General features: G+C 43.1%; 1 protein-coding gene across 2 annotated transcripts in view; it reads left to right on the top strand.

Moving 5' to 3' along the window:
- Nucleotides 1–24,032, top strand: part of EFR3B (EFR3 homolog B) — a 124,804-nt gene extending 100,772 nt beyond the window's left edge. For both annotated transcript variants that reach the window (XM_078149817.1, XM_020983949.2), the window contains 10 exons: nucleotides 1,531–1,606; nucleotides 2,232–2,393; nucleotides 4,846–4,977; nucleotides 6,801–6,868; nucleotides 7,564–7,691; nucleotides 8,322–8,413; nucleotides 11,213–11,261; nucleotides 13,978–14,084; nucleotides 16,482–16,531; nucleotides 17,217–24,032. In XM_078149817.1, coding sequence (XP_078005943.1) covers nucleotides 1,531–1,606; nucleotides 2,232–2,393; nucleotides 4,846–4,977; nucleotides 6,801–6,868; nucleotides 7,564–7,691; nucleotides 8,322–8,413; nucleotides 11,213–11,261; nucleotides 13,978–14,084; nucleotides 16,482–16,531; nucleotides 17,217–17,322 — 970 coding nt within the window. In that variant the 3' untranslated portion in view covers nucleotides 17,323–24,032. The remainder of the gene's footprint in view (nucleotides 1–1,530; nucleotides 1,607–2,231; nucleotides 2,394–4,845; nucleotides 4,978–6,800; nucleotides 6,869–7,563; nucleotides 7,692–8,321; nucleotides 8,414–11,212; nucleotides 11,262–13,977; nucleotides 14,085–16,481; nucleotides 16,532–17,216) is intronic.
- The last annotated feature ends 1,879 nt before the right edge of the window (nucleotides 24,033–25,911 follow it).

The raw sequence follows: 25,911 nt of genomic DNA, 5'->3' as shown, positions 1-25,911 counted from the left end.
TAATAGGGGCAGCTAGGTGGCACAGTGGATAGACACCGGCCCTGGATTCAGGAGGACCTGAGTTCAAATCCGGCCTCAAACACATAACACTTATTAGCTATGTGACCCTGGGCAAGTCATTTAACCCCTTTGCCTAACCAAATAAAAAAAATAAAATGGTTGTAATAATAGCACCTACTTCCCAGAGTGGTTGTAAGGATCAAATGAATTATTTGTAAAGTGCTTAGACAATGCCTGATGTATAGTAGGTGCTATTATTATTACTGTCATCATCATGATGATCATTTTTCATGGGCAGAGGCTGCATGAGGGATAAGAATAGACAGTGACCCTGGGATTGGGCCACATGGGTGGAAAGGGAAAACAAGAGAGATTGCCATGACTATGGCTGGCTGAGATATTGAAGGAAAGAGGCAAAGGCTAAAATATTAGAGACATGGGAGGAAAGAGCAAAATCAAGATTGGAGAGCTTCCCTTGCCTAAGGGAGTCGTAAGGGACAAAAAGAGCACGTGGTGAGTGTAGAAAAGCATTGGGATGCAATAAGCAAAGAGAATGGAAAATAAATCTGAGAGAAAAGAGATGGAGACTGGGGAGTAAAGTGCCAAGGAAAACAGAGACAGCTAGGGTACAGTGGCAGAAGCACTGGGTTTGGAGTCAGAGGACCTTGGTTCAAATCCTGGCTTTGCTCCTTACTGCCGATGTGACTTTGAACAGGTCACTGGATCTCCCTGGCCTTGGTTTCCTTGGATGGACAATGAATGGGATGGTCTAGAATCAGGGGTGGGGAACCTGCATCCTCGAGGCCACATGTGGCCCTCTAGGTCCTCAAATGCAGCCCTTTGGCCAAATCCAAACTTCCCAGAACAAATCCATGTGGCCTCAAGGTTGCAGGTTCCCCACCCCTAGACTAGATGTTCTCTAAGTTCCCTTTAAACTTCCTATGAGCCTAAGAACCAGGATCATGAAATCCTATCATCATATTGTTGTTCAGCCTTCATTCTCAAAGAGGACCAGCAGCACCATGACAGTCATATCTTGACTTGTGTGAATCGGATATGAGGGAGGCAGAGCTTTGCAAAGTCCTCAGCCTCATTCTCTTCTTCAGTCAACAAAGTCCAGTGAGTTGTCAATGGCCCAGGATGCAGTGGATATCCTTGGCCTTTAAATTTAGTTGTAAGTGACCTTAGAGGCCACCAGATCTAACCATCTCATTTTACAGGCAAAGAAACTGAGGCACAGAGAAATTAAGTGAGTTGGCCAGGGTTACAAAGCAAGAGTGTCTTAGGGTTTGAACCCACATCTTCCTGACTCCCAGTCCAGTGCCCTGTCTATTTTGCTATGCTGACTCCTACCAGGGACTAAGGATAATTATTAAAAAAAAAAAGAACCACAGCAAATGAAGGTAATATCTGGAGAGAGGTAGAAATCTCTAGGACTTTAGAACTCAGAAAATGGAGATGGGAGGACAGTTACGTACGAGCTAACTAGCATCCGAGTAGTACTTTACCCCTCACTTCCTCTCTTCACAGCACCCTCAGTGACATCTCTGTCCTAAAACTGAAGGTGGACAAGTGCTCACGGCAAGACACTGTGTTCATGAAGAAGGTATGCAAATCAGCACCCCCCCAGGCTGTTGTACCCCCCTTCCCATCCCTACCTCCACATCTGGTTTCCTAATCTAGGTCAGGTCTTAAGGCAGTATCTATAAATGACCCCTCTCCCTCCCTAACCTTCCAGATCCCTAAGTTCATCTGTAGACTTTTCTCCTTACTCAAGAATCCTGCCTTCCTCCCTCTCCATCACCCCTTGTGATTTCTTCTCACTCTTGTCACCTCCTTAAGGTGCTTAACTCACATGGCCAGCTTTTCCTTCTTATGTGACTTTCAAGAGAAACCTAGCAGGAGGTTAGCCTTTAGCACTGAGCTTCAGACTGAAGGACACTTGTGGTAGACCCGCCTCTGAGCCCTGCAGGCCCTCTGGTCCTTCCCTAGAATTTGTCTCAGGGGTTAAAGGAGGGAACAACCCACCTCATGTCTGCTTTGTTGTGAAGCCTGCCCCAAGCTCAATTCTTAGTGCCTTCTCTTGGAGGCACTGACTGCCTTGAATGATGTGTTCTTGCTGCCTTCCCCTGGAAACACTGACTGCCTTGAAAGATCACATTAGGGCACCCTCCAGGCTGAGGGCAGAAGTCTCCCATCCTGCTCTTTGTGCCTCATTGCTCTGCCCACAGCACTCTCAGCAGCTCTACAGACACATCTACATGAGCTGCAAGGAGGAGACTAATGTTCAGAAACACTACGAAGCTCTCTATAGCATGCTGGCACTCATCAGCATCGAGCTGGCCAACGAAGAAGTGGTGGTGGACCTCATTCGCCTCGTGCTGGCTGTCCAGGTGAGGCCATATTGGTAAGGAGCCAGAGGGAGGGAAAGGACCCTGAAAAGTCTGGAATCGGGATGACAGGGAGGACATCTCTTTGGGCAAAGCACTGGTAAGCTTCCAGGGAAGGCATGACAAAAATGGCCTTCAGTTCATTTAAACAAGCACTCATGAAGTGCCTACTATGTGCTTGGCACTGGGAATATGAAGATAAAAATGAGAACCATCCCTGCCCTTAGGGAGCTTACATTCCCTTGGGAGGAAACATTTACTTAAATAAGTAAATATAAAATATTAAGTATATATGAAAGCATTAATTTCAGTGACTGAGGGGTCACTAAGGGGCTGGACTAACAATTGGGGAAATCAGAAAAGGCCTCTTGGAGGTCATACTTGAAATCAGTCTTGAAGAGATTCTTGAAGGTGGCGGTGAGGAGAGAGCACGTTCCAGGCTATACAAAGGCATTGTGGTGGGAGATAGCATGTATCCTGGAGATAGCAGGTAGACCAGGTTGGCTAGAGCATAAAAAGTCTGAGATGACGTTTCTCACCACAGGGAGAGTGATGCGAAATGAGCCACATTGTACAGGACTTTAAATGACAAACAGAGGTGTTTGCATTTGATCCTAGAAGGAGCCATTGAACCTTCTTTAGCAGGAAAATGGCATAGACCCATGCTTTAGGAATACTACTCTGGCAGCTGTGAGGGGGCTGGATTAGAGAAGGAAGAGGCTGTGGCAGGAGTCCAAGTGAGAAATGAGGATGCCCTGGAATCAGATGGTAGCTGTGAGGGTGGGGAGGAGAGAATGGATTCAAGAGATGTTATGGAGGTTGAGCCTCCACTTCCTGCCCCCCCCAGCCTATGGTTTTAACATTCACCTTTATTTTGCCATCCCATAGAAGCTGCCAGAGGGTTACCTCCCTAACTGTGGAACAACTGTGGACATTCCAAGGTTCACTAGTCTGTTCTAGAGGTGCGAGTTGAGAAAAATCCACGGATTTTCCTCTTCAAGACCTGCACAAGTTTTTTCAGATAAGGGCTATCAAGAGACCTTCGTCCATCCACACACACACACACACACACACACACACACACACACACACGTCCATCTGCCCTTGTCCCAAGCCCCTCCAAGGGGATGAATCTGGGCCTCCTAGAACTCTTCAGGGTTATTTATGAATCCTAGGGGACCCTAAAACCAATTTACTCCCTTGAGAGGATGACTTAGACTGCCTAACCAGCCTGCACCTGGAGTATAACCCTTGAGGCAGCTATAGGATGGGAAGGGTTCCTTAAGCCCATTTATGCATATGCCCAAAGATCTAGGATCTACTCTTGCACTTAATAGCATCTCCCAAACAACCACTTCTCCATCATTCACCCATGCTAGCCTGGCTTATCATTCACTATGTGATGAAAATGGGATCTCTGTGGCTTTGTGTGTTCCATGATAACCTTCCATGATACTCTCTTTTCTGCTAGCAAGTGTGGTTGAACCTTAGTAATTCAGATGTGAACATGAGACTACCTAGCTTATCATAGCTGATAAGCTCCTATTTCAGACAAGAAAAAAAATCTAGTGATGTTAGCTTCCAATTTTCTAAGTCTATGCACCTTTCAAAGCCAGAATTGGCAGCGAGGGGTGGAGGTAGGAGTATCTTTCCCTTCCTCAGTCAGCTGTTCTTATTCTGATAAGTGGCTCACTAACTTAGTTTAAGGGGGGAGTCTTAGCCCCACAAAGGGACTGATGGCTTTTTAAATGAATTGGACAGCATCCAATCTAATAGAATGAATGTTGTCCATGTAGCATAAAGAATAGCAAGAAAAATGATGATGAAGAGGGCTGTCAAGGATGAAGAAGAGTAGGAAGGAGGTCGAAGGCAACACTGAAAAGTAGGGAAGTTACTGACCTCAAGATGCTCTAGCCAAATGAAATTGCTCTCGTTGCCAAAAATTGATGAAATCTTCATGCACGTGCCTTGTTTTGGATACTCTACAGCATAACTGAAATGGGCCATTTCCCCCCATCCTCTCACAAGTTATGGTCTGTAAATTGGGAAGGATTTAGTCAGTGCTAAAATTAGGATGGGGTGGCCGTGCTTGCCACAGGGTAATGCTATTGAGGGTGTTGAAGACACTTGCAATCTTTCAGTAAAATGATAAAAAAAAAAAATAGAAACAATAGAGTTTAGCAGACAGTTTGACAACTTCATATTATCCTAGAGTCTCTGGCTTCCCACAGTGGGGCAATGGCCCAAAGACTTCCCTTCCCTTTTACTAGGAATCAAGGTTTTATTTTGTGCTGCTTGTCCCTGGCCTAAAAAATTGCTAGTTATGATTCAGGGGAGAATCCTGGGAAAAGTGAAGTTTCCAGAAAAGGGTAAGTTGAATTGGATAGTGGGTTGGAGGATTTGGTAGAAGATGTGGATTAAATACCCTTGTGGATTTGTCTTTGTTTTGACATAGGAAATGGCCCATATCAATGAAGAAAATCTGCCTGCATACAACCGCTGTGCCCTCTATGCTCTGGGAGCTGCCTACTTGAACCTCATCAGTCAGCTTACTGCTGTGCCTGCTTTCTGCCAGCACATCCATGAGGTTGGTAGCCTTGTCTAAGGATTTGCTAAGCTTTTTTCCTTTTACCTCATGCTTTTTTTTGAGGCAATGAGGTTAAGTGACTTGCCCAGGGTCACACAGCTAGTAAGTGTCTGAGGCTGGATTTGAACTCAGGTCCTCCTGACTCCAGGGCCGGTGACTGATCCACTGACCCACCTAGCTGCCCCTTTCCTCATGCTTCAGGAGACCTTTGGTGTTGTGAGTCTCCCAGGATCACACACAATTTCACAAGTATTTATTAAGCACCTACTATGTGTCAGACGCCAAGAAATGTAAAGGCAACACAGAAGTACTTCTGGCTGTCATGAAGCTGACGTTCTTTGGCAGGGATAGAATATGTACAGACCTAAATTATATACAAAAGCATACAAAATAATTTATAAGAGGGAGAGAACTTTAATAACTGGGGAATCAGGTAAGGCCTTGTGTTAAGAGGTGGTACCTGAGTGGTGTCTAGAAGGGGGAAGAGATAATATGCACTTATAACATCACCTACTGTGTTCCAGGCATCGTGCTAAGCACTTTACAAATATTATCTTATTTGATCCTGACGACAACCCTGGTGCTGTTATTATCTCCATTTTACGGTTGAGGAAATTGAGACAGAGAAGTTTAGTGACTTGTTAATGTCACATAGCCAGTAAATGTCTGAGGCCATATCTGAACTCGGGTCTTCTGACTCCAAACCCAGCACTATACCAACTGTTCTAGAAGAAGGAAATTTATGGAGCCAAGGGATGGATATGAAGAAAGAGATTATTCCAAATGAGGGGCACTGTGATAGCAAAGGTATAGAGGTGAGAGATGAAATGTCACGTGGGGGAAGAGTTAGTAAGCAAGTTTGACTGGAACAGAGAGGCCAGGAAGTGGAGGTAACATGAAATGACTGGAAAGGCTGATGGAGAATCAGATCATGAAACATCTGCTGTGATACTAGACTAAAGATTTTGTACTTTTCCCTGCCTAGATTGGGAGAGGTGGGAAGGATTTACCTGAGGAAAGCACAATTATTAAGGAATCACTATGCTGGAACTTGGCCTCTTCTATTATTTCTGCCAGGAATAAATCTAGTTCCTAATAATGAAAGAGAGAAACAGCTTGGTAAAGTAAAAAGAACCCTAGGATTTGAGTCAAATCCTAGTTCTCCTTATTATACTGTGTGACCTCGGGCAGGTCATTTCAGCTAAAATCTGGGTTTTCATATCAATAAAATGAATAGGTTGAATTAGATACTCTCTAAGCTCAAAATCCATGGTCCTGTAAGTAGATCATTGTGGTGTATTCCCCCTGCTAATCATGAATAGTCTAGTAAAGCATCCATACACCCTCATACCTACCATGCTCCATCCTCTGTAACCTCACCACCTTTCAGTTCCATGGTAAAAAACTAGCAGAGAGGAATCAGCAAACACAGGATCATATGTCACTGCCCAGTGATACCAGAGGTGCCTTAACAGTTCACTGTGTCACAATACAACTGGTTGCTAAATGACCATTATCATTTTTTTTTCATAGTTGAAGGGTATAGGGCTAAGAAGAAACTGCAGCCCTCTAGAATTTAAGCCCTGAATTACGTGTTACAGCAACTGAAATGCCATTGATGATGCCAGAGGCCACTTAATATTTCTTAGGCTGCTTGGAACATCAGCATTTCTCTGAATTTCACACTGAAGCTTTAGAGTCTACTGTTTTGAGGATAGGAAATGGCAACACGGAAACAAGAGCCCCTGATCTCACCTGTCTCTTCTGAGCTCATTCTCTTTCCCGGGCCCAGCTCTGTTCATTGGTTTCTTCCCACATTCCAGGTAATAGAGACCAGGCAGAAGGAAGCGCCATACTTGCTCCCAGAAGACGTCTTTGTGGAGAGACCCAGGTGAGAAGGTGGCCTCTGTTGGATTCAGGGATGATGGAGGCACTTACCAAAATGGGTGAAGGTATCCTGAGTACAAGAGAGAGCACCCAGCACTCCAGATACCCAGATAACTGAAAGAAGGGAAAACAAAATAGGATAACTCCCTCCTCCTCCTACACACACACACACACACACACACACACACACACACACACACACACACTTCAGTGTAGGGGTCCCAGGTTGAGTTTCTTGGTCTCTTATTCTTACACAAGCCTTGAACACCAGGTGGCTAACCATCCTTTTATGCACCAGAGTGGGTGAGACAGTCTTAGGCACATTGACCATTCTTGTGAGGGAGTGAATTCTGGAAGGATCATTCTTGACAAGACACTATCTATATACCATATCAACATTACCTAGGGGACCCTTTGCCCACAGGGTGATGTTATCGCCTAAGGGTGCTATATTGTCCACAGGGTAGTGTTACTTTCATCTCTTTGAGATGCTTATGGGAAGCATCTTAGTTTTTTATGCCTTATTGATCATCAGGGGGCTACTCTTCTGGTCCTGGAATCCTAGACAGGTAGCCTAAAGCACAATTCTTTCTTTGGACAGAGAGGACCAGAAGGACACAGAGGGAGTGTACAGCCATCCCATTTATTCATGATTCTACCTTCTTCCTTCTTCTGTTCTTTCCTATTTGTTTTTTTCAGGTTGTCCCAGAGCCTAGACCAAGTGGTGATTGAGCTCCTCTTCCGTCAGAGTAAGATCAGTGAAGTCCTGGGGGGCAGTGGCTACAATTCTGATAGGCTCTGCACACCTTACATCCCTCAGCTGACAGGTAGGAATTGGAGTACAAGGACTTCCATCCTCCTCCCCCTCACTTTTACTAGCTAGGGCTTGGGTCTACAGATCGTTCTCCTTGGCAGCCCTTCATGACACCCAGAACTGGTAAAGACTCAAGGAAATCCGTAGTGAGACACCTGCTGACTATGTTGGGGGTTTACCCATCGGTCTAGCATCTTTAGGGGTAATGTGTTCAAGGAATAACCTGGCCTATGGCTAACAAATCTCATGCCAACTGAGATTTGCTAACCCCTCCCCAGTCAGAGGATGGGATTTCCTATAGCTCTCTAATGACTTCAAAGCCTTAACCAGATCTCTTGGGTTTCCTGTTTCCATTAAATAGAAGGAAAATCTGAGCCCTAGAAAGTCAAGTACCCATCCCAGATGGGCTCAGCAGATCTGGAGCAGAGCCCAAGTTCCAACAAACTCCCATTACCCTTCGAAATCTGTGTGTCACCCTGGAGATCTCCCTGGCTGGGCTTATTTTCTCTATCAGCATTTTTTTCTTTTTTGCAAATCAGTGAATGTTTAAGGGGGCAGAGAGAATGGATCCTGAGAATCTCAGTGCTTAGTTCTCATGGCTTCCTGTAGATGTTCTGAGTTTCTGGGAATCTTTCTTTTCCAGATGAAGATCGCTTGTCCAAGAGGAAGAGCATTGGTGAAACCATTTCCCTTCAGGTGGAGGTAGAATCAAGGAATAGCCCAGAGAAGGAAGAGGTAAACTTCTTTCTTTTCTCATATACCATCCTGACCAGGAGAGGGAGCTAGTTTCCCTTTTCTCTTCACATTCAACATGGCTCTCAGACTTCATTTCTGTGTCCTCTTAAATCCGTATTAGTAGCACAGTGCTTGCTTAGTAAAAAATTTTTTATTAATTCATGTATGGAAAACAATTTTCTGTTAAGTGAACCCTGTTTTCCTATTGACTCCTATTATAAAATCGGTGATGTGTGTTACTAATCGGATTCAAGTCAGTGAACGTTTATTCAGGACCCTCCGTGTGCCACACTCCATGTGCTAGATGCTAGGTATGCAACTATGAAAATGTAATAGTAGCTGCCCACAATCTAGCAGTCTATTTGAAAGATCATTTGTTCTAAGATTTCATTTTTTAAAAAAAATCACACTTTAGGATTATAGGTTTAGAGCTATAAGTGACCTCAGAGGTCATTTCGTCCAAGTGCCCATTTTTACAGATGAGGACCTGGAGCTATTACCTACTCAGTTCCTTCTGCCTTGTGTCAGATTCTGCAGAGAGCCAAGGCACTATGACACAATAATGATAACAACAACAATAATAAATGCTTATTAATTAATTGATTGTTTAAGGGTCTTAAGCCAACCTCTTGGTCGCCTAAATTTTAGGCCACGTAGCCTGATCTTTTTGAACTTCTCATACCAGTTCTGCACATAATTTAAGACCATGAGTCTATCAGGATTCTGATCAGTTTGCAGAATTTATCTCAGGTCCTCCCCCACTTGCTAGGCCCAACTCCTCTTCTCTTTTTCTTCTTTTTTCCTGTCAAGGAGGCTAATAGGACATCAGTATCTCTCTGAGTGATAAATGCCTTCCATAAACAAATATCCATGAAAAGTCAACACAAAATTGATAAATTTGTATTAGACTCCTACCTTCATTTGCTTTAAGTTAGCCCTGAAGTGTGGCAGTGCGCCATTACTGCTACTGTTAGTCTCAAAATAAACACATATACCCCATTGCATATGATAAATTTACCACTAATTCCAAAACTAACAATCTTTTGACTGAAGGACATGTGGGTCTCAATTCCCTTGTTCCCCATTCCTTAATCTTTCCTTTTCCAGGTCAGAAACAGAAGATGAGGAAAATATCACACACTTTTCTCTGTCTGAATATATCCTACATCAAAGCCATAGTGATTTCCTTTCAATCAGAAAAGGTTACCTTAGCAACCAAGTTACTAAGGGCTGAGAGAGCTATTATAATTTAACGGGGAGAGACAACCCATATGGGGGAATAGTTGATAGGGGAAGGTCTCTTATCCTTTCTCCCTTTCTACATTCTTTATAAATGTTCAATTAGCCTTGGATCACTTCTTTGCTAATTTTTCAGAATGGTGGTCATGCCAACATGTTTCTCTAAGGTACCCAATCCTTTTTTTTTTCATTCTAAATATCTTAAACTCATTCAAACAGAATATTTTAAAAACAGATTATATAGTGGTCTCCTCACATAAGGTTCAATAAAACTGGATTGGTAATAAGTACAAAAGACAGATTCTTTGTTTGGCAGGGAGGATTTTGGGGTCTTTCTGAAATATAATTACTGATCTAAGTCGAAATCTAACCAAACTTCCCCCCTAGCCAATCTCTGAATTTTTTTTGCCTGAGGGCTGATATTTTTTATTAATTAATTAATTTTTCATTTTCAGCATTCACTTCCATAAGATTTTGAATTCTAAATTTTCTCCTTCTCCTTCCCCTCCACCCTCTGCAAGATGGTGTGCAAGTTGATATAGGCTCTACATATACATTCCTATTAAACATATTTTCACATTAGTCATGTTTTTGTTTTTGTTTTTGTTTTAAAGGCAATTGGGGTTAAGTGACTTGCCCAGAGTCACACAGCTAGTAAGTGTCAAGTGTTTGGTCTGAGGTGAGATTTGAACTCAGGTCCTCCTGACTTCAGGGCCGGTGTTCTATCCACTGTGCCACCTATGTGCCCCACACATTAGTCATATTGTAAAGAAGAATTAGAACCAATGGGAGAAACCATGAGAAAGAAGAAACAAACAAAATAAAAAGAGCAAATAGCATGCTTTGATCTGCATTCAGACTCCATAGTTCTTTTTTGGATGTGGACAGCATTTTCCATCATGAGTCTTTTAGAGTTGTCTTATATCCTTGCATTGCTAAGAAGAGATGAGTCTATCAAAGTTAGTCATCACACATTGTGGCTGTTACTGAGTACAATGTTCTTCTGGTTCTGCTCACTTCACTCAGCATCAGTTCATATGAGTCTTTCCAACTTTTTCTGAAATCTGCCTGCCCATCATTTCTTATAGCACGATAGTATTCTGTTACATTTATATACCACAACTTGTTCAGCCATTCCCCAATTGATGGGCATCTCCTCAATTTCTAATTCTTTGCCACCACAAAAAGAGCTGCTATTAATGTTTTTGAACACATGAGTCCTTTTCCCATTTTTATGATCTCTTTGTGATACAGACCTAGAAGTGGTATTACTGAGTCAAAGGGTAGTTTCTTTTTTCTGTGTGAACAGCTGACTAACTGTATACAATGTGGCTACCTGGTCCCTGGTAGGTGTCTCACCAGTCTATAACAGTTTCTGATAATAGGACCCCCCTCCTGGCAAATTAAGTGGCTTTTAATTTTCTAGCCTGGGACTTAGGTAGATGAGGATATTAGGGAATTCAAAGCCAGGAAGACCTCTGTGTCCTTTGACATCTCCTTCCTTCTTTCACCTTTCCTAAGAAACCTAGGGTTCAAAAACATCTTCTCTTTTCTCTACAGAGAGTGCCTGCTGAGGAGATTACCTATGAGACCCTAAAGAAGGCCATTGGTAAGTTAGGACAACTGAAGCTAATGGGAGATGTGTATATGGTAAACAAATGTCTTAGATTTTTCCAATATAGTTCCAATTTCAAGAATACAAAAGTGTTTTTTTCTTTTCTTCTTTCTTTCTATCACCTTCATTGCCAAATACATCCCTTTCCCCTCTCCTACTCACAGAGCCCATACCTTGTTAAAAAGAATTTTTAAAAAGTGTGTCTGTGGGGAAATAATTAAGCAAAACTAACAAATGTACCAACTGATTCTAATAACATATGTAATGTTCCACACCCATAGTCCCCAACTTGTGCAAAGAAGGGAGGCAAGTGTGTTTTTTCCTCCCTTCACTGAGGGCTAGTTCTGTCTTTTCAATTAATTATATGGTGTTTAAAAGTGCTATTTCATCAAGGCTTCCTAATGAATGTCCTTTGTCAGATTTTGATTCAGAAAATAGAGTTGCTGGAGAAATAAATGCGTTATACTGTTCACATTGAGTCATGTGGGAGAGTTTGCCAGGCCAGCCCTTAATCCTGTCATCAAGATTTCTGCTATATGGTGGCAAGGAGGATAGGGCAAGAGAATTGATGGCAAATCCTTTATCAGTGATGTGTCCTATTAATGGGGAGCCAAATGCCATTATCATAGATCAAGAGGAGGGCACTTCTTTGTTTTTTTGAAGGTAAGTGACTCACAGGAAATAACAAGACAGTGAGGACTGCATATCCATAAAAGACAATTTAAATTTACATTTGGCTCTCAAAAAAAAAGTAAAAATAACTATAGGATTAAATTCCCTATTTCAAAAAAATTAAGAGCGAGGAATATAAATACAGACATGGAAAACTACTTCCTTGACTGATGGCCAACTAGTCAGGTTGGAAGGAAGATTAAAGTTGTCCTCCCATTATCATCATCAGATGTAGACAGAGTTGATCCTATATCCATATATCTATCACAAAGCAGGAAGTCATCTTGTAAAAGAAAAAAAAACAGGAGGAAGGAAGTAGGAGGAATATAAAAAAGAAAGAAAGGAAGAAAGAAAGGAGGTTGAGAAACCAGAATGAATCAAAAAAGACAACAGGAAAGAACTGTTATAAGAAACAATTTCTTTACCCTAATCCTGGATTTAGACTTTAAACTCATAAATCATAGCTAATCCTCAGTTTATCCTGAGTTGACTCCAGCCTGGACCTTAATACATTGTTCCTCAGATTCTGGATCCACAGATTACCTAAGTCCCATGAGACCCATTGCCTTGCTGTCATATTAGAAGGCTTGAGTATTTTTACATATTACAGAAGAGCATAGGTAAGATTGTGAATATCTTCAGACCATTTAAATGAAATTGTAGTAGAATAATGTTCATCTTGATTTCAACATAGCCTTCTGGACCTAGTAATCTCTAGCCTTATGGGTAAAAGCCTTCTATTAAAAGGCAACAAGGTGAAGCTCAGGGCACGTATCTTCACTTGTGAGAGTGAAATGACCATCTGAGTGGTGCACGGAGTATCACATGTGACATGCGAAGGTCAAATCCACAATCAGGAGAGGGTGATGATAGGTAGGCAGTGTGTCAATGGCAGCATTCCATCAAGACAACTCAATGACTGTGGGATTCAAATATTTGTACATCCAAAAAGCCATTTGTGAGCTCTGTCAACCCAGATAGCTCTGTTCACACTTAATGGGTTGAGGCTTAGGCATACAGATCTGTGTTTGTGTATGAAGGAGTATCTACCAGCAATTATGGTGGGTGGCTTTCCATTGTAGTTCCTCGGAAACCTACCTATGTTTGTACACTATGGGCTGGTGCTGGGCAGAACTGGAAAGTAGGTGTCATTAATCTCTAGCATTCTATTATAAAACCATAAACTCATAGCACATTTGGGATGGAAAGGACCTATTTCATCCCTTCATTTTATAGATGAGGAAACTGAGGCCCAAAGAGTCATGTGATTTGCCTAAGGTCATACAATGTGTTAGTGACAGAACCAGGACTAGAGCTCTGATCTCCCGACCTTTCTCCTTTCCTTTTCAGTACCTTTCCTTTTGCCTCTACTCTTTCTCCAGATGTCCTCATGCAGTGCCCTAGTGCACGGCCCCATGCTCTAGGTGTTTCCCTACTTTTCCCCCCCTCTCATTCTCTCAGAATTTTCTAGGTAATAATAATAATAGTACTTTGCCTTTTTTGTAACACACAATTATTTACAAATTTATTTCACACGTATTTTCCTACTTGAGAATTACAGAATTTGAAGTTGACAGGGCATATGCCATAAAGTGTTCCCATTTTATAGAGCAAGAAACTGGATTGAAGCCATGACTTACTTAAAATGGTAGAACTCATTAATGGCAAAGTCAGGATTGGAATTTTCATCTTCTAAATCCAAATTCAGTGTTCTTTCTACTTCATGATTCACTATGGTGTGAATCACTGGTCTAATTCAGTTGTTTTCCAGTCATGTTCAACTCTTCGTGACTCCATTTGGGATTTTCTTGGCAAAGATACTAGAGTGATTTGCCATTTCCTTCTCCATCTCATTTGACACAGGAGGAAACTGAGGCAAACAGGATTAAGTGATTTACCCAGGGTCACCCAAGTGTCTGAGGCCAGATTTAAACTCAAGAATATGAGTCTTCCTGACTTCAGGGCCAGTGCTCTATGCACTATGGTGCCACTTAGCTGCCCATTACCAAGGTACTAACTTAAGCTTTCTGTACTTCAGTGGATAGCGTGGCAGTGGAGGAACAAGAGCGTGAGCGGCGACGGCAGGTGGTTGAGAAGTTCCAGAAGGCACCTTTTGAGGAGATTGCTGCCCATTGTGGGGCCCGGGTGAGTGTGGAAGCCAAGGGGAGATTGGCGTCTGGCCTTTAGGGCTAGCAAGGATCAGCACTGAGCTATGACACCAAACAGAAGCTGGCTGGGCTTCTCCTGTGCCCTCTCCCCCAACCCTATTCCCCATAGAAACAAAGGCTAACCCATCAGGGATGGGTCAACACTAGTATTTTTTCTAGTATTCATAACTCATCATCTGGTATTGGTGGAGTAAAGAATGTCATCAGACATGTAGGAACAAAACACACTACTCCCTTGCCAAGGGTTGCACATGTATGACCTTAGGCAGGCATGGATGGATTGAGAACTCCATTGTTAAAAGGAATGCTCTCAGTAATGGAATCACAGTTCTCTTGAAGTATTTAAGTTGAGTATCATCCCCCAAAGTACCAAGAGAGCCCCATCATTGTTTGGTCTTTTGGGGCAATTAATTTGGATATGGAATTATAAGGTAGAGAGACCCTTGACCAGTAGTAGTTCCCTCTCTCAAGAAGGCGGCCATGGTGAAATAATGTGGGCATTTCCGGGAGACAAATGACTGGCATGCCAAGTTCTATGATGATTGGCAGGGCTCACCGTGTCAGGAATATCTAGGAATCGAGGCTGGTTTTCTTAGAAATGGAGATTGTAGGGGAAAGATTTGAAGGGGAAAAAAAAGTGGCTTGGGGAATAAACAGGAATCAGTGGGAAGGAGTTTCAGAGGGCAATGAGAGAAGGTAGTTTTTTTTTTTTTAACAATAACAATCTACATGTCATTACTTCATGCATTCCTGATTTCACTGGCTATGGGTACCCTTTCCCCCAAAACAGATTGAAACACTTCATGTCACTGTAGATGGCCTTCATGAGCTGGTGTGGCCAAAATTTGAGGGCCATCAATAACAAAAACAATGGTAGACATTTAAACATAAAAAATCTTGCATTTCTATTCCCTTCTTTCAACCAGTATTCTCTTAGCCACATGTTATCTTTTTCTTTTTCATCCTCATCCTGGGAGGCAGAGGATTACTATTTTCCTGAAACAGAGAAGAAATGAGGCCGAAAGGTGGGAAGAGGTTTTTCCCTAGGTCACTGAACAAGATCAGTCATTCCCAAGAAGATAAGCTCATGGAGGATAGGAACTATTTCTTTATATATCCCCAGCACCTAGCATGATGCAGTAGGCACTTAACAAATGCTTGTTAAGTTGTATTGACTCCATTCTTCTTTCTCTTGGTCAATGATTGCATGCTGTTGTCATTGAATGACCTAATTGGCTCCTTTAAAAGAATTTTTTTGGTCAGACCCTCTATTTTCATTGGTATAGTAGGCATCTCCCATTGAGGAAATGCCCTCTACCATTGCATATAAACAACTTCTCTACAATTTATAGTGGTAGAGAGTTGCCTGGGGGCCCTGAATCTTGCCCAGGCTCACACAGCCAGTATGTGTCAGAGGCAGGACTTAAGCCTCAGTTTTCCTGACTCTGAAGCCAGCCCCTCTATCCTCTACACCATGCTGTTTCTCTCTAGTTGGCTCTTAAAGAGGTAGGTACCAAAGACCTCTCTGGTATGCCTTTCCCCACGTCCTCGTGCAGACCAAAGCCCGAGCAGATTGCTACCTCTTAAAGGCTATGACTGAAGTCATTTTTTCTATTATATTGGTAACCAATTACTAAATTAGGATTCAAGCTTTTTCTCCTCTGTTTCTTCATTGAGGACCAGCTCCTGTGGAAGGCTAGCCTCTGAAGGATATGGCTTATCGAAATTGACCCTAACCCTCAGGGAACATGCTCTTGGATCTTGGGCTGGACCCCACCCAACTAGGTGTTTAGAGTGTAAACAGAATCCAGTCTAGGCAAGTTTTTACCCTGAGGAAATGAGCTCCTGTCCTTGTACCCCTCCATTAGAATTTTAGGTGACCCAGCTCATGAAGGAGAAAGCCAATCCGAGTGGTCTGGATAGAGAAGGATTCCCCTGTCCAGACTGCTAGAGGTGGCTGAGTCTCATGATCAAGCCACATCCTCAGCAGGGGAAGCTGAAGACTTCGAATCCACCTCCTTGTTAAATGTCCACCAATCAGAATTGATTTTCAGTTGTCAAGGGAATCTTCTCTCAAGCATTCTTTAAAACTTTCAGGCTCCCCATGTCTTTTGTCTTTGGTTATCAAGAGAAACCACTAATAATTTATTTACTAGCTAGCCTAATTGATAAACTGATTATTAATTACCCAGAAACTCTGTCTCCCAATGTTTTTCATTCATCACAGAACAGCCAGGATCCAAGATCAAAGCTAAAAATAACATTATGTCCCCTCCCTTGGCCCTCCAGCCCTAAGCTGGCCACAGGAGCCTGTGGTGAAGCGATATGGTCAGGGCCCTCAAGCTCACCTTCCTTCCATCTCTTTGGTTTACAGGCATCACTGCTGCAGAGCAAACTCAACCAGATCTTTGAAATCACCATCCGGTAAGTGGCCTTGGGCAAGGGAGTTTGCCCTCTGATCTTCACAGGGCCCTCCCTTCTGGGATCATTACTTGTTGCTTCTGTTCTTTGGAAGGCCTAGAACTCTTTTTATAATCTAGAACTGGGGACCTTAATCTATACTGTTTGACTGGGGGAAGGAAAGATGTCATGTCAGTGAATTAGGAGATGGTTTCAGGAAAAGAACCCAGAATGGTTCTGTGACTATGGCCTTCGTAGTGAATTTGGCTTTAAATGAGAAGTTCTGGAACACAGAATAAAAACATGGTTGCCCAAGAGATTATAGGATCATAGAGCTAGAGTTAGAAGAGGCCGCAGGAGCCATCCAGTCCACCCACTCATTTTGTAGATGAGGAGACTGAGGCCCAGGGAGAGAAGTAGTAGGCATTACTTGCCTACAGCCACACAGGTAAGCATCAGAGGCAGAATTTAAACCCTGACCCTCTGACTTCAGAGTTAGTTTGCTTTTCCCTAGATCCCAAATCCTTTCTCTGATTAAAGGCCTCAATTGAATTTATATATCAGGAAGGCTTGACCTTCATGGATTTGGCCTCTGTGATTGGGGATCTGAGTCTTCTCCCACATTTACCCTAGTAGAAAAATGATTCCAGCTTACCCTGTTTGCAACCTTTCGTGACTTTTCCTTTCAATCTCTTCTTCCTGTCTTTAGACCTCCCCCAAGCCCATCTGGTACCATCACAGCAGCCTACGGCCAGCCACAGAACCATTCGATCCCCGTCTATGAGATGAAGTTCCCTGATCTGTGTGTATACTGAGTGCCAAGAGTCAGAGGTCCTATGGAGGCTGGGTTTGGGGAAGGTGATCCCCACCCCCATCCCCTACAGCATGGAATCCTAATGAGATCTCAGGGGAGAAATATAACTTCCAAAGGTGGGCACCTTCCTAAGAAAGCAAGTTCCTTCAACCCTTCTCTTCCTTCTGCTCTAGCATCCCAGCTTCACCACACTCTCTTTGAGGCCCTTTGTGCCAGTGGGAGTCCACCCCGCCCACTCTGCCTTGCCTTCTGTGTCATCTGGGGTCCTTTATGAGGAGAGATTTGAAGGTTCTCTCCAAATAAGGGTCAGAGAGCCTTGGGAATCCTTTGGCTGATGAGTTGGAGGAGTTTTTTTTCTTGGGATGGAGCCTCTGAACCATCCGTGGACAGGCTGTTGGGGCCCTGCCAAGGATCTCAGTGGCTTTTGAGCCCAATTTAACACCTCGGGTTGAACAGAAAATGGAAATAAGGAAGGGAGGCATCCGACCTCTTGGGCAGCATTGCCTAGAGAAAAGGGAAAGTGTTGGAGTCTCTCTCTAGGAATTTTCCAGCTACAGAATGGAAGTTTGAATCCCCACCTAACAGAGCTGCTTCAGAAGGGGTGAGGTATACTGAGAGTTTCATCCTCACTGAGCAACAGACTGAATCCCTTCTGCCTGATGTAAAAAGTCACCACACAAATGGGCCCAGGGGCTAGGCAGAAGGGAATGGGGTGCCTTAGGAATTTGGAGGAAAGTAGAGTTGGGACAATGGCAGCTCTAAGACCAGGATCTGAAAGGAAGCATGGGACATCCTTTCTGGGGATGCTAGTGCTCAACACATAGTTGATACCAGCAATTTTTTCTAGCTCTTATTCATCCATAAGAGTTGCCCTGGTCCAGTCTCCTCTCAAATGGCACAGGACCGTTGGAGCCAGGGTTTAGAGCCATTATGGGAACCTAAAATGAAATTAAGGGCAAAGTCTAATCTGATGAAGGGAAATAAAATCTGGCAAGATTATAGGATTGGGGAGAAGGAGCAAGGCCATCTTCAGCCTTGACATTGCCAGGGAGGCAAATACATTGCATCCTGGGAGTCCTGTATCATGGGAAGTTATATCAGACAATGCTCCCCAATGACCCACTTTCATTGTGGGCAGAGATGGGAAAACCATCTCTACCTAGCTCCCCCACCAAGAGTGGTCCCTCTTGGCTCTCTTACCATCTCTACCCTACCTGAGATACTGGGTTATGGTGTCTCCATGGTGTCTCTTCTTGTGAAGCATAGGCCTATTGCTGGAGGTTCTAGGCTTGAGGGCAGGACAAGAGGTGGCTCAAAATGATAGACACTCTCCAAAAACACAGGGAATGACAGGATGCCCCAATGCCCTGCCCTGAATCATTCCCTCATAGGGAAAGTTATTTGCCCTGGGCAGAGAGTCCTTGGGACTACCATTCCAACAAAAGGAGTTTACCTGCCAACACTGAGAATATTGGATGTATCTACCAAGGAATGAGTGGGCCAGTTGTATGACTTGAGAGTGCAGTGTGCAAACCTGTGTATGGGTGGGAGGTGGAGTGGGGGAGGGGAAGTGTACGTGTGTCTTTTGGATAAAGTCTACGCATATATTTTATCCACATGAGGTAGTACCTCTGGACTCCAGAGTGCAACAGAAGCTTCTTCGAATTCTAGATTTTTTTAGGTGCCCCATGTACCCTGCCCCTTGTTATGTACTAGTAAACTTTTTATAAATGATGGTGACAGCAAGTTGTTGCAAAAGCCCAGTCAGAACCAATACACACATGACCCCAAGCAATATGGGAAAGTGGGGAGGGAAGTTTGTCTTCAATGCCTTTTCTGTGTCCCATGCTATCCTTGCTGATCCTCCCAAAGGCTAACCACACTTATATGGACCATGGCTTATTTAGAGCCCCAGATGGCAGATTCCTACAAGCACATCTCCCTCTAAATAACCCTTCTAAAATAAGCCTTCCTTCCTCCCCCAATCCTCTATACTGCCCCAAACTCTCATTTATTGGTATAGCTGAGATAATTCATGTGAGGATGTGAATGAATTATAGGTCAGTTAGTGGTTTGCCCCCATGTAGGAGAGAGAGAGAGAGAGAGAGAGAGAGAGAGAGAGAGAGAGAGAGAGAGAGAGAGAATATGACAGAATATGAGAGAGAAATGGGAACAAAAACAGGAATTTGACCCAGAGATATTTTCTCCCATCCTAAGTGGAGTTTCTTGGGGAAGAAAAATGAAATTTGAGCCCAACTATCATAATGTTGTCACCGCAGGCCTTTGCTTTTATAGTTTAAGTCTTTGACATATTAGTCTGAATATAAAATACTTGAAAAGATAAAGTACATTTCAAAAAGAAGACCCCTTTTTTAAAAATGCATATTTGAGTTGTACAATGAAAGGCAGCACTCCTTGGCCATTCTAAAGTTTTATGCAAGCCCACCTTCAGCTCAGCCTCTGTTATTGCACTATGGGTATGCCAGGTGGTGTAAATCACACTTCCAGAGTTAGAAGGGCTGTCAGAGACCGTCTTGTGTATCCTTATCAGAAAAAGGATCTCCCATATAACATACCTGATAAGTAGTCATTAGCCTTTACTTCAAGACTTTGAGTAAAGGGAACCCACTAGCACTTAAGGCAACCCATTCCACTTTTGGACACCTCCAACTCTGAGGATGTTTTCACTCCATAAAACCTACATTTATCTCCAATTCACTGTTCCTCGTTCTGTCCTCTGTGGTCAAGCAAAACGTGTCTGATCCTCCTTTCGTGTAAGAGACCTTCAAACACTTAAAGAAAATGATCATATCCCCACTGCCACCGAGCTGCCTGCTTCCCTATGCCCAATCTCCTTGAGTCTTTCATTTGGTCCTTCTGAGGTATGATCTCAAGGCCGGTCACTAGGTTGGCCGCCTTCCTTTAGCTTATTAACGTGCTTCCCAAGATGTTAATCAGAACTAAATAAAGCACTCCAGCCAGAGAAGTGTCCTCTGAGGAGGGCAGAATTATTCCCTCCTGGTTCTGCACTCTCTGCCTCACTTAGTGCAATTTTAGGTTGCATGCGTTTCCTGAAATCCAAGATAGAGGACATCCCGACTTATAAGCATGAAATTCCTCTTCATTTTTATATAATAAAACTTTTCTTATTAAAATAGCAACTTACACTTCTGGTGAACATCAAAGCACACAGTTTCTTAAAGGAAACTTTGAAGACAAGATAGGAAATCTATGTGGCCCTGTGAGGGCCAAACTAGTCTTCCCGCACTACGTAGCTCTTTATGATTATTCTGAGCACTTTGTCTCTTAACCCTCAACTTAGCTTTAAAGGAAGACCCTCAGTTTCTTTCTTACTTGATTTTAGTTGTCTTCCCCACTACCTCTAGCGATGTTTCTCATGTCTGTGGCGCTGAGGGGTGAGGATCATAAGATCCGGAGCCAGAAGGGAGCTTGTGGGCCATCTAAGTCAACCTTCCCCTCCAATCCCCCCTTCTATTTTACAGATAAGGATATTGAGGCTGAGACTTATATAATAATATTTCTATGACACCTTTCTAAAGAGCCTACAAATGAGGTTAATTCCCCTAGAACATGACTGTTGGCTTTGGTTATCACTGTTTCTTATTTTATTGGGAAGAAAAAATAATCTATATCTCTAGCTATATGATTTAGATCAGTGGTGTCAAGCTCAGACACTGGGCCACTAACCCATACATGAGGATCCCTGTGGAGCACTGTGTATTGACTTAGAAAACCACACATTAACATCATCTTTGTTCTGCTGTCGTATTTATTTTATTAAATATTTCCCAATTACACTTTAATCTGATTGTGGCCAGCAGCATGGGGCCTTGTGTCTGATGCCTCTGGCTTAGAGCATCAGTTCTATGCCCCCCCCCAATCAAGGGAAGCTTTTCTGTGCTTTTATTTTCTCCTTGTGAAGAAGCTACTTCTGACTCTTCTGGTATCTAAGTTAAACAGTGTCTATTGCCTAATATAATCAGCAAGGTAGACCAAATTTTCCTAACAGAAATTAGCAACAAGCTGTAATAGAACATTGAACTTGACTCAAAGGGGCTAGATATGGATCCTGCCTCTGCTAAGTCACTTATGTGACAGGGGACAAAACACATCTCTCTGGGCCTCAGTTTCCCCATCTGTAAAATGAAGGTACTGGACTAGATCACAGGATCCTATGGTGAAGAGCCAAAAGGGACCTTAAAGATGAGCTAATCCAATGTCCTCATGTTATAAGTGAGGAAACAGGTGGTCTTTGAGGTTTCTTCCAGCTCTTAATCATGAGAATATGTGAAAGTCCTGCCTCAAAGTCAGTGTGCCTTAGAACAAAGCACTGGAGAAGTGATCAGTACTTCAAATAGTTTCATGCCATCATAATCTTGTCCTACCACTGGCCTCAGGGAATGAGGGGGATATAACTTCCCCTTCCTGGCCAATCTCCTTTTCCTATCTGTGCTGTTCCTTGTGATGAGGCCTTTTTCCTCTCCTGGGTAGAGGCAGTCAGAAACTATCCTTCAATCTATCTGGCAAACATTGATTAAGCACCTGCTACATATGAGGCCCAGTGCTATGTGCTCGATATATCAAGACAAAACAAAAAAACAGTCTTTGCCCTCGAGCAGCTTATATTCTACCTGACTAGGCTCAGCTGGAGACCCCATTATACGCATAATGGACAGAAGATGAGCTTCTGCATTGACGGAAGAATGGGTGCAACTACAGCTTTCCTGAGAAGGTTTAATCAGACATGAATAGATCTTAAATCCCCAATTTCTCTTCACTAAGTTGAGTTTTCCTCCAAATAGGGACCTTGGGGTCCTATGGTTATACTCCTTCCTTTCTCTTCCCATTTGAGAGCACAAATCCAGTAATTCCATTTAAAATTATTCCCTCGTAATAGAAAGTGAGGTTGGGAGATTAGTAGTGCCAAGATAGGATCAAATGAAGCCAGGCTGCAAGAAGAAGGTAAAAACTATGCTAGCTGCCCCCAACCAGTTAACATTTGGAGGGAACGTTTAATAAGGATGGGGGCTAAACCTCTGATTTCGTTGGTATGGGGAAACTCCCTATGCCAATGTGATTTGGCACCTTATCCACAATTTGTAAACAGCTAGGTGGTACAGTAGATAGAGCAGCAGGCCTGATGTCAGAAAGACTCATCATCTTGAGTTCAAATCTATCCTTAGGTATTTACTAGCTATGTGACCCTAGGCAAATCACTTAACCCTGTTTGCCTCAGTTTCCTTATCTGTAAAATGAGCTGGAGAAGGAAATAGCAAACCATCCCAGTGTCTTTGCCAAGAAAACCCCAAACGGGGTCACGAAGAGTCAGACACAACTGTGATATGATTCAACAAAGACTATAATTTATATTCTTAGTTGCCTAGAGCCCAGATGTATGGTAGGGCTTAAGACTTGGAACTTCCAAAGGACTGAAACAGCTCAAGGATCAGGAAGCCTGAGCATCTCTGAGGTCTCTAGGTTGTGGTCCTGTCTAATCCCAATCCCATTGTCCCATGGATAAATCCCCTCTACAACACTGAATTATGTCCGGACTCCCATGTAACTGGGAAGGATGAGCCCAGCTCAGAATCCATGCTCTTACTGGGCCCCTCCAGGGTAGCACAGACAAATTGAGCTAAAACAAGATGTCTGAGTTGCCCTGGGAAGTACAAGCAATTTAGGGTCACTCGTCTTCCCTTCCTAGCAACCCTCAAAGTAACAATGAACCATTTGCTTCAAGTCTAATCCAAGCCCAAATACGCTGCAAGGAGAGAAGACTGAGTACTTAACTAGAAGGTAAGCTCTTGGAAAGCAGGGATCATTTCTGTTTACCTTTATACCCCTGGTACGCAGCAGTTTTTGGCACTTGTGATTTCTGCCAGTGGCAGGACCTCCTACCTGTGCAGATTTTGGTCTTGGTGAGCTGTCCAGAGAACAAAGAGGCTGTTACTGACCCAGTGTTGCATGGTTATATTGAACCAGGTCTTTCTGGCTTAGAGGTGAGCTCTCTAGCCACTACACCACACTGTCCCTCTTGTTTGGCACATGGTAGGCCCTTAAATACCTATAGACTGATTGTTAGAATGGAGTGTAGAAGAGAAGTAGGTTGCTGAATTGCAGTTGGACCTTGAATTTTCACTCTACCTGAGGACCAAAGAAGCTGACTGAGTTCATTTCTTTTTCTGGGAGATCTGGGAATGGGGGAAATGTTCTCCCTCCATCTCCTCTTGATTTCTGAAAAGCACTTAATTAGTTGGAGGGGACAAGAGGCGCTCCCAGCTGGAAAACCTGTAAGTGCTTTTGTCCTCAGATTGCAATGTGTGTGTGTGTGTGTGTGTGTGTGTGTGTGTGTGTGTGTGATATCTAGACCTTTGTGGCCCGGGGTGGGTGGGGGGGGGTGGGAGTGCACAAGTGCCACATAGTTTCTAACATGTGTATATAATAGCTGATAGATTTATTTATATGCGAGTGTAGAATTGGTTCCTGTGATAGCTTCTGTATTTAAAATTCATTGGAGCTCATTGGCTTCATTTGTGGGCAGAGGAAAAGGTAGTGGATTTGGGAAAGGATGAGTAGGTGGCTGTGGAAGGATGATACTTAAAAAGGTAATTCTTTAGGGAATGTTTGTCAATATTTTCCAATATGTCTTTATGATGCCCTTTTCAAATAAATGTTAATGTTGTCTCCACATCACTGCCTGCTTGGTTTCTTAAAAGTAAATGGTTGTTTGAGATGCAAACTTCAGTCTGAAAATACCAATGGTTTTCCTGTTGACATTTTGACACCCCCAGAAGATTCCCTTCTCTTTGCCTTGGCACCAGGAGGTAGGTGGAAAGGGAGGCTGTCAGGATGGAAATCTGGGGCCCAGAGCTGGATTCTGAGAGTAAAAGAATGGAAGCTGGGACCCCGAAGGCCATTTAGCCTCAAGGCTCTTTGTTTGCAGGATTACATTCAACCCATCCTACATTTATTAAGTGCCTGCTATGTATCAGACGTTCTACTAAATGCTTTACAAACATGATTTCATTGATTCCCACAACAACCCTGGGAGGTATATAATATTATTCTCCGCATTTCAGTTTAAAAAACTGAGGCAGGCAGAGGTTGTGACTTATCCAGAGTCACACATTAAGTGTCTGAGACTGGATCTAAACTCAGGTCTTCTTGACTTCAGGTCTGGGCACTACCAGGCTGCCCCCTCCTAGACAGGGAAGGAGTTTAATCTTGTTCTTAAGGAACTAGACTACTTTCCAACTCCCCCATGTCTAGCTGTCACAGTGCAGCTTCCTCGTTTTGTTTGAAGGGTTAAGAACACCCATGAAAGTCAGCAGTAGAATGGAAGCTCCTTGAGAGCAGGCAGGGATGACTTCCCTCTTCTCTTTGTAGCCCAACCTGCCTGGCACAGTGACTGACACATAACTGAAATTTAGCATCAAATTGTCGAATGCCTATGTGCAAATGGAAGGTATCTCCAAAGGCATTTCAATCTTCCTCTGAGGATTAATTGTAGTATCTCATACTACAGCTGAAGATGTGTTTGTATAAGGTATCAGTGTCTATGTGTGTGTATCTTCTGCAAGGGTGTCTTCTATGGATATATCTGTGTATTCTTGTGCATGTTGGCACATACTAATGAATATATATAGAAATACTTCTTTATTCGCCATTCCTTGGGAGGTGTCCTGGGGCTCTTGAAAACTATGCAATGGAGTGTAAACTCAGGCAGTTTATCTACCAGGATGGAAAGAAGTCAGATAATGGCCAATGGTGAGACTATTATCCAAACGCCATCTAATCTAACTCCAGGCACGATCATTGTCAGATTGACTGAAAGCCGATAAATCTTTTTTTTGACCAAGGTGTCCACCAGTTGAGATCTGCACTATCGAGGAAATACCCACCCTAACAGAATCACAGATCTTTGATGCATTGATGCCCTGGACCAGCTAAATCTCAGTTCTCTGTACTGCTTATACACTATGGAGATAAAGACATAGGACTTGGTCCTTGACCTCAAGGAGCTTGTAGTCTAGCTAGGTGAGCAAGCCTGTTCATACATATCTATATATACCAAATGCTGTATTATTGAGGGCCAAATTGTGTAACACACTAAGGGTCATCATTGCACTTCAGAGAAGGATCCTAGGATTATAGATTTAGAGCCATAAGGAACCTTACAAACTGCAGCCAATCAGTCCAGGGGATTTATTTTACAGATAAAGAAATAGGTCATAACAGATGAAGTAGTAGACCACAGATTTAGAACTAGAAGAGATCTCAGAGGCCATCTAGCCCAATTCCTGCATTTTTGCAGATGAGGAAATGGAGGCCAAGCCAAATAAAGTGTGCCTTAGGTCCTTTAGGTAGTAAATGACAGAGAAAAGACTTGAACCCAGGTCTTCTGGCTCCAAATTCAGTGTGATCTCTACTGTACCACCAACAATCTTTATGGACCAAAGTCAACAGGAGAAGTTATACCGAAAAGGTGAGGCTTAAACTAGACTTTGAAAAATATCTGTGTACAAGAGGTGGTGGGTTCTTCATGAGAGAGGGTCCAAATGCCAACGTG

This window comes from Phascolarctos cinereus, unplaced genomic scaffold (assembly GCF_003287225.1).
Source record: "Phascolarctos cinereus isolate Bilbo 61053 unplaced genomic scaffold, phaCin_HiC Scaffold_2;HRSCAF=192, whole genome shotgun sequence".
NCBI lineage: Eukaryota > Metazoa > Chordata > Mammalia > Diprotodontia > Phascolarctidae > Phascolarctos > Phascolarctos cinereus.
This window is presented reverse-complemented; position numbering and strand designations above follow the sequence as displayed.